The sequence below is a fragment of the Leucoraja erinacea genome, chromosome 31, assembly GCF_028641065.1.
Source record: "Leucoraja erinacea ecotype New England chromosome 31, Leri_hhj_1, whole genome shotgun sequence".
Classification (NCBI taxonomy): domain Eukaryota; kingdom Metazoa; phylum Chordata; class Chondrichthyes; order Rajiformes; family Rajidae; genus Leucoraja; species Leucoraja erinaceus.
Window position 1 is genome coordinate 13,341,550 of NC_073407.1, and position 14,125 is coordinate 13,355,674.

Genomic DNA, 14,125 nt, shown 5'->3' on the forward strand with positions numbered 1-14,125 from the left:
CACCCCGCACCGCCCCTGAAAGGCCGGCCGCCCTCCCGCGCCCGCCCCCCCCCCCCCTCCCCCCAGCGCCCCCGCCCCCCTGCCCCCCCCCCCCCCCCCCCCCCCCCCCCGTGCCCCCCCTTCCGCATGTGCGGGAGAACCCCCCCCAGGGATGAAATGTGACGCCCGCCGATCCCCCCCCCCGCGTCTGAAGAGTATACAGAAATAACCTCGCAGTTGATATTATACCGCCGCCGCCCCCCCCACTGTCTTCCGACTAGCTGATAAGTTTCCCCCGCGAGCGCGCCACCCCCGCCCCCGCCCCCCGCCCCCGCCCGGCCCCCGCGCCCCCCTGTGCCCTGGACCAGCATTGCCCCCCCCCGCCTTTCCGCCAGCCCACGCGCGCGGCCGCCCACCTTGCCTCCCCCGCCCCCCGCCCCCCCCTCACTAACCCCCCTCCCCCCCGCGGCCCCCACCCCCCCCGCCAGCCCGAACCCCCGCGCACTCACGTGGCTTGCCCAGCCCCGCCGCGCCCCGTTGGCCGCTGCACCACCCACCCCCCGGCCCCCCCCCCCGCCGCTATCCGCTGCAGAGTTTTGCCCCCCCCCCCCCGCGCCTGACCAGCCGCGCCCCGTGCCCTGCGCCCTGGGAGTGCCCCCCGTTGTTTGACTGCGAGCGAGACCCCTCCCCCGGCCTGCTCAGCCGAGGCCCCGGTCACCCGCCCGCCCCGCACGCGCCCCGCCCCCCCCCCCCCCACCCGCCGCCGCCTCCGTCCCCCCGCACCCTGCCCCCCCGCCCCCGTGTCGCCGCCCACCCCCGCGTCCCCCCCCCCCGCCCCCCCCGCGTAGTGCCGCCCCCCCACGCCGCCCCCCTGCGCGCTGCGCCCTGCTGCTCGCATGCGCGCGTGAACCGCCCCCCCCCATGCCCGCTCCCCCCCCCCCCTGACCCACCGTGAGCCTGCCCCTCCCCCCGCGCCACCCCCACCCCCTGGCCCCGCCCCGCCGCTTGCACGCCCCCGTACCCTCCCACAGCCCCCGCAGCACCTCCCACGCCCCCCCTCTTCCCCCCCGCCCCCCCGCCCCCCGCGCGCCCCCGTGGGCCCGCACCCCCCGCCCGCCCCGCCCAGCGCCTCCCTGCCGCCTAGCCGCGCCCGACTCCGTGCCCCTCTTTCCAGCCCCCCCGGTTTCAACCACACTATCCGCCGCATCCGCCCGGGAAACCCCCCCCCCCTCACGGCCGCCTCCCGACCGCCCCCGCACGCGCCCCCCCCCCCCCCCCCCCCCCCCCCGTTTTAGGAGACCCGCGCACCGCGGCCCTGGCGCCCCTCCCCCCCCCCGCACCCCCCCCGCGCCCTCCTGCCCCCGCCCTCCCCCCCGCGCCCTCCACCCCGCCCGCCCCCCCCCCTGCGCCCGCCCGCGCCCGGGGTACCCCGCGCCCCCAACCAGAGCCGCGCGCGCCCTTGCGCCCCCGCCCGGCGCCCCCCCACGCGCCGGCCCCCCCCCCGCCCCCCCACGCCTGCCCCCACACCGCCGCCCCGGAAAGAAAACCCCCCCAAAACGCAGTGCATGGCCCCCCCGCGATAACGGGTGGAGGCCCCGCCTCGCCCCCGCCCGCCCCCGCCACCAGCGTGAAAGTTATACCGCCCCCGCACGCCCCCCCTTCCCAATTCCCGCCCCTCCCCCCCCCCCCCCGCCTCTGCCCGCCCCCCGCCCCCTGCCCGCCCTGCCCCCCCCCCGCCGCCCCACCGCAAGCCGGCCCCCGCCCCCAGCCCCGCCCCGAAATAAATGGGGCCCCACCCCCCCCCCCCGGGGCCCGCCCTGCTGTGGGGGCGGGGGGCAACCGCACCCCGGAGGAAACTATCCCCCCAGCCCACCCGGGGGGCCCCCCGCCCCCCGCGGGGGAGGAAAACAAAAAAAAAAAAAAAAAAACAAGACCCACCGAAACCGCCCTCCGCGCGCCCCGTGCCCCCCCCGCGTTGCGCCGCCCGCCCCCCCCCCTGCAGCCCCGAGGCGTTTGTTGCCCCCCACACATGGACCCCCCCCCCCTGGTCGCCCTCGCCGCCCGCCGCCACCCCCCGCCCCTTCCCGGGCCCCCACCGCCACCCCTGCCCCCGCCCCCCCACCCGCGCCGCGCCCCCCCTGCCCCCCCCCCCCGCGCCCCCGCGCCCCGCCCCCCCAAAAAACACTTAAGCCGCCCTTGCCCCGCCCCGCCGGCCGGCCCCCCCCCCCGCCGCGCGCCCCCGCCCCCCGCCCCCCGCCCGCCCCCCTGTGCGCCCCAGAAAGGTCTTGACCCGAAATGTCACCTATCCATGTTCTCCAGAGATGCTGCCTGACTTGCGAAATCACACCAGCACTTTGTGTCTTTTTTTATAAACGAGCATCTGCCGTTCCTAGTTTCTGAGTGTCAGCAGTGATAGTTTCCACAACTATGTCACTTTCCATGTTGTCATGGAAAGGGGTGAGGATAATTGGGAAATTATGTGTCTGAATTGGGCGAAGACCAAGTTCAGTATATTACCGCAGGACCTCGCAAGTGTAGACTGAGAGCAACTACTTGCAGTTCGATCTACATTTGGGAAGTGAAGTCTTTTAAAAATGAAATAGTGAGAGTTCAGGGACAGGGTGTTCCCACGCGGGTGAAAGGTGTGGACAGCAAGTCCAGTGAACACTGGATGTCAAAGGATATCCCCGCGGTTGATAAACAAAAATTGAAGCATGTGGTAGGAACAGAGCACTGACAGCAGGGTGACCTCAGGTGCTGCTTGTGTGGGGTTTGCACATTCTCTCGATGATTGCTTGACTTTCTCTCGGGTTCTCTGGTTTCCTCCCGCAACTCAAAGATGTCCTTTTTGGTAGGTTGGTTGGCCATTGTAAACTGTCGCCGGTGTGTAGGTGAGTGGGAGAATCTGTGGGGAGTTGACAGGAATGTGGGGAGAATGAAATGGTGTTCGTGTAGCACTAGTTAAATTGGTGGGCTTTGTGGGCCAGGGGAGCCCGTTTCAGTGTTGCACAACTATGTGATGCTATGACTTTAATAGAAGGAAGGTCAGATGAATACGTGGCAGAAGAGGTGGAGCAGAAGGGAGAGTCTCAAATTCTAGGATCGCTTGGACCCTTTCTAGGGACGGTGGGAATGGTTGGTCCAAGCTGCACCAGTTGCATCTGAAGTGGAACAGATCCAACATCCTGAGGGGAGAGGGTGGTGTTTGTTAGGATTGTTGGGAAGGGTTTAAGCAAGTTTGGCAGTGGATAGGGACACAGAGTAGGAGTACAATAGGATCTGAGGAACAGCCAGTTATTGAAGGGAAACTAAGTCTGTCAAGCAGAGCATAAGCTAAGGAGGAGTGCAAGACTGGTCTGCATTGATTTTAAATCAAAGATCCTGACTGGTAAAGCAGATGAACTGATAATGTTGATTAGCACATAGAAATGTGGTATTGAAAGTTTAAAAAAAAGCTGCAGTTGCTGGAAATCTGAAATAAAAACAATCCGAGGAAGAATGTCTTCATCCAGAGAGTGTTTGGAATGCTTTGCCTGAAGCAGTGGTGAAGGTAGGGAATCTCTTGAAGTGTAAAATCATGGACGGCCTGGGAAAATTGTGGAAAGTGGGATGTATAAAAGGGATTTGATGACAGGCATGGCCACAGTGAACCAAGGGCCATTTTCTCTGCTGTATAACTCTGTGACTCTACATAACGTGGAAGATAAGCAGCGGCTGGCATTATGGTTGATATTTTGTAATTCCCAACAAAGATAAATTCCATTTGGAAATAAAGACCACAATGAGGAAATTCTGTGCTTGGCTAACCACAGAGGTTGTGGTCGATGTCAGAATAAAGGCGTACATTGGGGTGAATATTTGTTGTAAACAAGAGGATTGGGAAATGTTTAGAAAACAGCAAAGGATGACTAAAATAGGAAAATATAAATTATCAGACAAAACTAGCAAGTAACCAGTGGCCTTTATTCAAGAGGAGCAGCAGGGATGAGCTAGTTACTGGCCAGTGAGTTTAATGGCAGGTATGAAAGTTATTGGGGGAAAAATTCTGAGGGATGGGATTAATCTACACTTGGAAAAGCATGGGTTGATCAGGGCTAATCAGCAAGGCTTTGAAAGTTCAGCAAGGTGTGAAAGCCCGTGTGACTTGATTAATTTGAGTTTATTGAAGAAGTTCCACATTTTTTTGTGTGGGTGGTAGAAACGACGTGGTCTACATGGACTTCATTGAATGACGGTGCTGGCTCGAAGGGCCGAATGGCCTACTCGTGCACCTATTGCCTATTGACTTACGTAAGACCTCTGACACCGACCCAGGTGGAGAGCTGATCCAAAAAGATTAGAACCCATGGGATTTAAATTGACAAATTGGATCACGTGTTAAGAATATATACTAGTACAGCATGAGCCTATTGGCTTGATAATTGGAGACAGGGGGTGATGGCGGAGAATTGCTTTTTGTGATCAAAAAATACTGTGGTACGGAGATGTACCACAGGGATCAGTGCTGAGACCTTTGTTGACATTAATTATTTGAATATGAATGTAGGAGGTATTATTCGTAAGTTTGTACATGACATGGAACTCAGTGATGTTGTTGGTATGGAGCAGTTGACAGTAATAGGGAAAAATATTGATTAGCTGGCAAATTGGCCAATGCAATGACATATGGACTTTAAGAGAAACAAGTTAGTCAAGGTGTCAGAGAAGGTGGAGGAGAGAAAGGGATGAAACAAAGGAATTTGGCAGATTGTGTGAAATAACGTAAGGGGACAATTAAGATTAGATTATGCTCTCCAGGATATTCCTGGATTGTGAGGAAAGGTTAAGCATACATGCATTGGAGTTTAGAAGCATGAGGTGATCTCAATGACACATACAATATTATTGAGGGGCTGGCAGGAAGAGGATGGTTCCGCCTGTGGGAGGGAGTGGGTATCATCATTTCACATTAAAGGTTCACCCATTGAAGACACACGTGAGCGGGAATTGCTTCCAGATTCATGAATCTGTGGAATTTTTCTACCCCAGTGAAAGCTGAATTGTTGAATCTGTTAAAGCCAAGTGAGGCTGATATTTTGGACTACAGCAGAATCCAAGTTTGTGGGGGACAGGCAGGAAAAGCAGGGCAGACTTGGTAGGACAAATAGCCTGCTTCTTCCATTCCTTCTGTTCTTATGTTCATTTGTCATATCTTCCTCACAATCCTCCATCAAAATGACTGATTATGACTAATTAATGCAGCATAATGCTACTTCAGCTGTTAAGAGGGGTGAATATTAGAATTTCTGTGTGTTGGAATGCAGTGAAGTGGATGGCAATCTAAGCTAAACTTGTGCACTGTGCTTCTTTTCTATGACATCTGAGCTCGTCTCATTGTCTTGTGAATACTCTGTGACTCGACAGCTAAAATGCCCAACGCAGTCTGTTGTGCGGAAGGAGACATTGGGGTAACAGAGAGATTATATTTATTTGCAAACTGGCCTAAAGTATTGCCTGCTGATTTCATCCCAATGTGCAAGCCAAGGTCTCTTCACTCCTCGTACTTGTTCGGATTCATTATGTAAAGCACGGTTTTCGCACGTTTTTTTTTTTCTGGTCTCATTTCTGAGGTTCAGCAAAACCAGGGTGAGTCCCGTTCTCTTTCAGGAGGTGACCGACGCCACTAATTGTCCTCGACCTTTTAGTTTACAAAGTGACATCAGTTTTTTTTTATTGGCGGAGAGAGGATTTGAAAGGGATCTTGCGGAGGAATTTACAGGCTGCTGCCAAGTCCGTGCATGCACAGCATTGACCAGAGCTATTACATCCATCACTGAGTCAGGGGAGACTCAGGACTTGGGCAACACAAACACAAGGATGAAAACAGAGCTTGTTATTGTACAGCTCCCTGGGTGCAGACTCCGAGGCACCCTCTGGCTTCTTGCTCTTTGGTTCATTTTCCACGCAATTATTACTTTTATTCCTTTGGAATTCCTCACTAATTTTATTTCTTGTATATATTCTGTGCCTCCTTTGTTGTTCCCTGGTCGCTGTTCCTGGAAGTTTTTCTTTTTCTTTTGTCACTAATTCCCCCCGTTAAAAAGTTATTTCTTTTTCTCTTGATGTTCCTGGTGACGTTCCCTAGTTCACATTCTTGATTAATCTCTACGATCTGTTCCTGTAGTTGATGTATTGTTCATGTCCACAATGATTATTCGATGGTTTATGTCGTCCTTGGTTCCATAGTTTATTCTGTTTGTTTTCTTTTACAGAGATGTAAAACCTCCTTTGCAAGAAGCTCCTTTGCTGCAAGCCATCTCTCTGACGAGCAGTGCCTTCCCGACCATAATGCTTTGGTGCTTCCTATTGATACTTCACTATTTGGGGGAATTCAAACGCTCAAGTCAATCCTGGTAAGAAATTCTGGAAATCTCCAATGTTGAGTTGGTAATCTTGGTTCAGATGATTTGAGGGATTTTATTCGTGAAGGCGATTGCTTGAAGTCCAAATTCTTCTGCTGGTAACCAAGCGAGTGACTTAGCTAAACAGGGAAAAATTCTGAGGGATGGGATTAATCTACACTTGGAAAAGCATGGGTTGATCAGGGCTAATCAGCAAGGCTTTGAAAGTTCAGCAAGGTGTGAAAGCCCGTGTGACTTGATTAATTTGAGTTTATTGAAGAAGTTCCACATTTTTTTTGTGTGGGTGGTAGAAACGACGTGGTCTACATGGACTTCATTGAATGACGGTGCTGGCTCGAAGGGCCGAATGGCCTACTCGTGCCACTATTGCCTATTGACTTACGTAAGACCTCTGACACCGACCCAGGTGGAGAGCTGATCCAAAAAGATTAGAACCCATGGGATTTAAATTGACAAATTGGATCACGTGTTAAGAATATATACTAGTACAGCATGGAGCCTATTGGCTTGATAATTGGAGACAGGGGGTGATGGCGGAGAATTGCTTTTGTGATCAAAATACTGTGGTACGGAGATGTACCACAGGGATCAGTGCTGAGACCTTTGTTGACATTAATTATTTGAATATGAATGTAGGAGGTATTATTCGTAAGTTTGTACATGACATGGAACTCAGTGATGTTGTTGGTATGGAGCAGTTGACAGTAATAGGGAATAATATTGATTAGCTGGCAAATTGGCCAATGCAATGACATATGGACTTTAAGAGAAACAAGTTAGTCAAGGTGTCAGAGAAGGTAGAGGAGAGAAAGGGATGAAACAAAGGAATTTGGCAGATTGTGTAAAAAAACGTAAGGGGACAATTAAGATTAGATTATGCTCTCCAGGATGTTCCTGGATTGTGAGGAAAGGTTAAGCATACATGCATTGGAGTTTAGAAGCATGAGGTGATCTCAATGACACATACAATATTATTGAGGGGCTGGCAGGAAGAGGATGGTTCCGCCTGTGGGAGGGAGTGGGTATCATCATTTCACATTAAAGGTTCACCCATTGAAGACACACGTGAGCGGGAATTGCTTCCAGATTCATGAATCTGTGGAATTTTTCTACCCCAGTGAAAGCTGAATTGTTGAATCTGTTAAAGCCAAGTGAGGCTGATATTTTGGACTACAGCAGAATCCAAGTTTGTGGGGGACAGGCAGGAAAAGCAGGGCAGACTTGGTGGGACAAATAGCCTGCTTCTTCCATTCCTTCTGTTCTTATGTTCATTTGTCATATCTTCCTCACAATCCTCCATCAAAATGACTGATTATGACTAATTAATGCAGCATAATGCTACTTCAGCTGTTAAGAGGGGTGAATATTAGAATTTCTGTGTGTTGAAATGCAGTGAAGTGGATGGCAAACTCAGCTAAACTTGTGCACTGTGCTTATTTTCCATTACATCTGAGAGCGTCTCATTGTCTTGTGAATACTCTGTGACTCGACAGCTAAAATGCCCAACGCAGTCTGTTGTGCGGAAGGAGACATTGGGGTTAACAGAGAGATTATTTATTTGCAAACTGGCCTAAAGTATTGCCTGCTGATTTCATCCCAATGTGCAAGCCAAGGTCTCTTCACTCCTCGTACTTGTTCGGGATTCATTATGTAAAGCACGGTTTCGCACGTTTTTTTTTTTCTGGTCTGATTTCTGAGGTTCAGCAAAACCAGGGTGAGTCCCGTTCTCTTTCAGGAGGTGACCGACGCCACTAAATTGTCCTCGACCTTTTAGTTTACAAAGTGACATCAGTTTATTGGCGGAGAGAGGATTTGAAAGGGATCTTGCGGAGGAATTTACAGGCTGCTGCCAAGTCCGTGCATGCACAGCATTGACCAGAGCTATTACATCCATCACTGAGTCAGGGGAAACTCAGGACTTGGGCAACACAAACACAAGGATGAAAACAGAGCTTGTTATTGTACAGCTCCCTGGGTGCAGACTCCGAGGCACCCTCTGGCTTCTTGCTCTTTGGTTCATTTTCCATGCAATTATTACTTTTACTCCTGTGGAATTCCTCACTAATTTTATTTCTTGTATATTCTGTGCCTGATTGTTCCCTGGTCTCTGTTCCTGGAAGTTTTTCTTTTTCTTTTGTCACTAATTCCCCCCGTTAAAAAGTTATTTCTTTTTCTCTTGATGTTCCTGGTGACGTTCCCTAGTTCACATTCTTGATTAATCTCTACGATCTGTTCCTGTGGTTGATGTATTGCTCATGTCCACAATGATTATTCGATGGTTTATGTCGTCCTTGGTTCCATAGTTTATTCTGTTTGTTTTCTTTTACAGAGATGTAAACCTCCTTTGCAAGAAGCTCCTTTGCTGCAAAGCCATCTCTCTGAGCAGTGCCTTCCCGACCATAATGCTTTGGTGCTTCCTATTGATACTTCACTATTTGGGGAATTCAAACGCTCAAGTCAATCCTGGTAAGAAATTCTGGAAATCTCCAATGTTGAGTTGGTAATCTTGGTTCAGATGATTTGAGGGATTTATTCGTGAAGGCGATTGCTTGAAGTCCAATTCTTCTGCTGGTAACCAAGCGAGTGACTTAGCTAAACAGAGAGAGAATGGCTGGGAATGTCCAGTCCCTGCTGATCTTATCTGAGATGGTGCCATAGATGGCTGTGAAGGCCGTCTATGGGTATTTTTAAAGTGAAAATTAACAGGAATTTGATTAGAAAGGGTGTCAAAGATTAAAGGGAGAAGCCAAGAGAATGGGGTTGAGAGGGAATGATAGATCAGCATTATTATATGGCGGAGTAGACTTGATGCGCCGACTGGCCTAATTCTGCTTCAGTTACATAAATTTGTATATGACCTGGTGACTCGGCTATAAACATTGAAAAACATAAATAAGTCTCTATTGGCATTCATCCTCCTGTTATATTTCCTGCTTGCATTTGCTGTCTGTGGTCACATGGGTAGAGTAAGGATTTGGATAAGCCAAGCCAAGGCTTCAAAGCATGGAGCAGCAGAGAGGGAAGAGTTCAGAGTCTCGGAACATTTGCAAAGAAGAGGCAATTGCACCTTTTTAAAAATGTATTTTGTGAACATGGTCATTGCTGACAAGGATGGCAATTATTGCTCAGCTCTGAACACTTGGAGAAAATCAGTGAGCTACTTGTACTACAAATAGTTGATGCAATTGAGAGAATTGCTGGGCAATTTCTATGACTAGTCAAGAAATCTCTGAGGGACTGCAATCACATATCATAAAGAAATTTAGCCTTTAGGAGGGTGCGATTTGACCTACGACATCCATGCCAGCCAAAGAAGCCATATTGGTGAATTTAATTTCCCACAATCTTGGGTTATTGCACTTCATGTGGTCATCAAAGTGCATTTGAATTATAATCTAGGTTTCCTCTATCCACCATTCAGACAGTGAATTCCAGAGCGCCACGACTGTGAGTGAAAAATTCCTCCTCAGCTCTGTTCTAATCCTTCTACCAATTACCCCGAGACCAAGTCAATTGAGAAACTGACCTTGTCAGGATGGGGCGGGAATTTTCACCGAAGAATATTGATGAACCGTTTGGATTTTGTTCCAACAATCCACCTAGGTTCTGGTAAAATTTCCAAAGTACTTTACTGAATCAGCGGGTCAAGCAGCAGATTAGGAGAACATGGATAGGTGACGTTTCAGGTCGGACTCGGGGCGGGGGGATGAGCAGAGAGTGTAGAAAGCTGGGAGTATGATTTTAGTGGGTGAGGGGATTAGAGAAGTCAGGATGGTGGAAGTCGCACCAGCAGTTAGAAATAAAAGGGTCCAGAGAGGGTGGAAGGCTGGTCGTGGAGATGGGAGAAGGGGCTTCACTGGAAGATGAGGACTCCTTCCCATAGAAAAAAGTAAGAAGGCAGAGGTGATGGAGGAAGAGCTCTACAACATGGTGGGCCTGGAACTCCTTGAGGTGTGGGCGTTCTGCGTAAGTTGTTCCAGGATGGTTTGCCTGGAATTGCCCAAAAGATTGAGAAAGTTACATGGACACATATTTAGTTCCAATAACCATTTGCTTTAATTTTAACATTTTCAGGATAAGGATTGGGTCTGAGGGCTGGCTCGGTTGGGCTGGAGGGCTAAGTGTGAATGGCCACATGCCACAGCTGGACAAGGTGACGCCACAAAAAAAATCATGAGAGGAATAGATGGAGAATGCACAGTTTTTTTTATCCAGAGTAGGGTAATCAAGAACCAGGTGAAAAGCCAAAGATTTAATAAGAACCTGAGGGGTAATTTTTAATCTGGTGGTGGGTATCTGAAACAACCAGGTAGTTGAGGCAGAGACTATAATAATATTTAATATACATTTGGACTGGTACATGGAATGAAAATTTGAAACTTGGAAAAAGGTACTTGGTACTAGGAAAGGTTTAGAGGGATTTGGGCCAAACGCAGGAAGGTGAAACCAGCGTAGATGAGGCATCCTTGTCACTGTGGGCAAATTGGGCCAAAGGGTCTGTTTCTGTGCTGCATGAATCTGACTGTAAAATGATTGGAATGGCAGAAGCCCCTGCCCTCAAAACACGGCGGAGGCCAGATCGATGTGACATGGCCTTTTAAGAAAGATCTCAGTATATAACCATTTACAATTATTTTTTGAAACATATTTTGACAGATATAATTTTAAGCCACGATCGAGGAGGATTGGCAGCGTTCCTTTTCTAAAATTGTTTTTTACGAGAATGTGGTGGTTTTATGGTCGTCATCACTAATGCTGATTGATTTAATCAATGGCATTCTGCAGTTGTTGTGGTGGGATTTGAAGATGTATCTCCAGATTATTTGTGTTGGAACTGAACAATTATGCTACAGTACCCTTGGAATTAAGTTACACAAAGTTAGTGTCATTAAAAAAATAATGACTTTATGTAATAAACTCATTTTCACCTTTATTAGTAAAACTGAGCTAGATTGCATCCCCAAAATGTATTGATTGGTGCAGTTTATGCTTGGATTGGTGATAGCTCTCAATTTAAAAAAAAACAATTAAGTCACTTTCACGGTCTACGAGGGGAGGGAAGATGATTAGTCTCTTACATTTGGTTCTGCTGTTCCATGTGTTTACGGCTGGTCTGTGAACTAATCCCACATATCCTGTCCATGCCCCATATCACTTCATAGCTTCAGTTTACAAAAATCTAACCATCAAATTTAAAACTAATAATGAATCCCAACAAAAGTTTCCAATTATGGAGAGCTCCACGTTTCTACCTCCCTCCAGTGTAGGTACTGCTGTTGAATGTTATAAGGCAGTGGTTAGAATCTTTGCTCGAAACTTCATTGCATGGCACTTGCGTGTTGTGAACTTTACTTATTAGGAACAACAGACAAACTGTTGGGGGAACTTGATGTGTCAGTCAAGTCAACTTTATTTGTCACATACACATACAAGATGTACAGTGAAATGAAAGTGGCAATGCCTGTGGGATTGTACAGAACAACAGAACAGAACCAGTATTTACTTTTTTTTTTAAAAGACACAACAGTAATTACGCCCCGGTGAGATCAGAGTTTACAGTCCTGATTTTTTTGGGGTTGGGACCTTAAACTTATTCATGAGGCCTTGGGAGACTGTTATCCAATCTTAGATAGACACAAAAAGCTGGAGTAACTCCACAAATTAGGCAGCATCTCTAGAGAAAAAGAATCAGTGATGTTTCGGGTCGAGTCCCTTCCTCAGACCCCTGTTATCCAGTCTTATTTGTGCTTCTTGACATGAAGAATGATATAAGGAAATTGACACTTCAAGGATCAGTATTGTGGGGTGTTAAACACTGCCCAGTGGAACCTCTGAAGTGATGTCCTGAAGCTGGAGTGATTGTCCTCCTATAACCACAGCACTCAGTTAACATGAGCATTGTAGTTATTGTTAGGCACAGCCTCAATCAATGCAGAATTCTATATTGTCTCCAATCTTCAATTTTACCCTTTGCCTCCAAGTGCTTTTGCTGGCATCTGAAGTTGCCCCATATAGGCTGGTCACATTTGCATGCATTCGGCCCATACTCTCTAAACAGTTCCTATCCATGTACCTGTCCAAATGTATTTAAAATGGTGTTATTGTACTTCAACTACTTTCTCTGGCAGCTCCTTCCATATCCCCACCACCCTCTATGAAAATGTTCCCCCTCAGGTTTGTCCCCACTCACTTCAAATCTGTACCCTCTAGTTCTGGATTCCCTTAGCCTGGAAAAATACTATACATTCACCCTATCTATTCTCCTCATGATTTTATACACCTCTATAAGCTCATCCCTCAGTCTCTTGCGCTCCAAGGAATAAAGTCCAAACTATCCCAATAGCTCTGGCCTTCGAGTCCAGGCAACGTTCTGGTAAATCTTGTTCACACACTTTTCAGTTTAATGGTGCCTTGCTTCTCACAGAGTGAGGTAAACTGAACACAGAAGTGCACCAGCATCTGTACAATAATGACCTAAAGCCCCAGCTCCTGTTCTCAATACTCTGAAGGGCCTGTCCCACTATACGACTTTACCCAAGAACTCTCCCGAGTTTAAAAAAAAAATCAAACTTGTGGTAAGTACATAGAATGTACATAGCGGGTACGTCGTAGCTCGGGACGTCTCTTAGCGGCTCGTAACGCTAACGGCAGGTACTCGGAAAACACGGTAAGCTCGTGAAGTTTTTTCAACATGTTGAAAAATGTCCACGAGAGCCCCGAGTACCTACGAGCGGCTATTACCATAATTCTCCGAGTTCGAATCAGGGGAAACTTGGGAGAACTCTTGAATTACCTCGTACAGTGGGACAGGCCCTTGACTGAGGTGACTCACCTCGGGTAGGCCCAGTCTGGCAGATGTGTCTTTCAAGTATTGGCCAGCCATGGCACTACCAATGCTGGGTATTTAATACTTGCCCTCCACCCACCAGCCCTGGACTGTATTCTATAACGACTTTTACACATGAACGTAAGCACATATAAATTAGGAATAGGTGAGTGCTGCTTGAATCCTGGAATCTGCTCTGTCATTCAGTAAGATTATGGTTAATCTGATTCCAATCTCAACTCCATGTGACTGTCTATTTGCAGTAATGATTAGCCTCTCCCCAACCCCAATTGCTTAGCAAATATCTATCTACCTCTGCTTTAAAGATATTCCATACAGTGCTTGCACTGCCCTTTAAGGATGAATATTCCCATTGCCCTTTAAGGAAGAACATTCCAAAGACTCTCAAATCTCTGACAGAAAACATTTGCTTTATCTCTGCCTTGTTAGTAAACTGTGACCCTGGCTTCTAAATACTACACAAGAGAAACACCCCCCCCGCATCAAGACTTCTAAAAATCCCCTAACCCTCTTCTAAACTCCAGCAGCCGAAATATCTGAAGCATAATTTTGTGTTCAGTTACCCTTGCAATAAATGAAAGTTTTCTGAATAATTTGTAACACCTCAGTACCTGCCTTTTGCAAATCATGAACTAGGACACTACCCCCCCCCCCCCCCCCCCCCCCCTCCGCATCTCGGAGCTCTGCATTCTCTTACCATCTAGATAATATACTTTATATTTTCCCTGCTGATACGCACAACTTCATATTTTCCATGTTGTACTCCATTTACCAGATCTTTACCCAGACTTTACTCAACTTACCTATATTCCTTGGTAGCCTGTCCTCTTCACAACATACATCCCCACCCATCTATGCATTTCAGCATATTTAGCAATCGTACCTACAGTGAGACAAG

The 14,125-nt window shown here is 48.7% G+C and overlaps 2 protein-coding genes across 4 annotated transcripts in view; both read left to right on the forward strand.

The window, feature by feature from the left end:
- The window catches only part of LOC129711937 (tubulin beta chain), a 248,856-nt gene that overhangs the window by 69,186 nt on the left and 165,545 nt on the right, over window positions 1–14,125 (forward strand). The window lies entirely within an intron of this gene.
- The window catches only part of LOC129711936 (discoidin domain-containing receptor 2-like), a 51,354-nt gene that overhangs the window by 6,402 nt on the left and 30,827 nt on the right, over window positions 1–14,125 (forward strand). For 2 of the 3 annotated variants that reach the window (XM_055659975.1, XM_055659977.1), the window contains exon 2: window positions 8,710–8,846. In XM_055659975.1, coding sequence (XP_055515950.1) covers window positions 8,783–8,846 — 64 coding nt within the window. In that variant the 5' untranslated portion in view covers window positions 8,710–8,782. Of the gene's footprint in view, window positions 1–8,272; window positions 8,395–8,709; window positions 8,847–14,125 lie in introns of those variants that run through there. The other variant, XM_055659974.1, reaches the window with a different exon arrangement.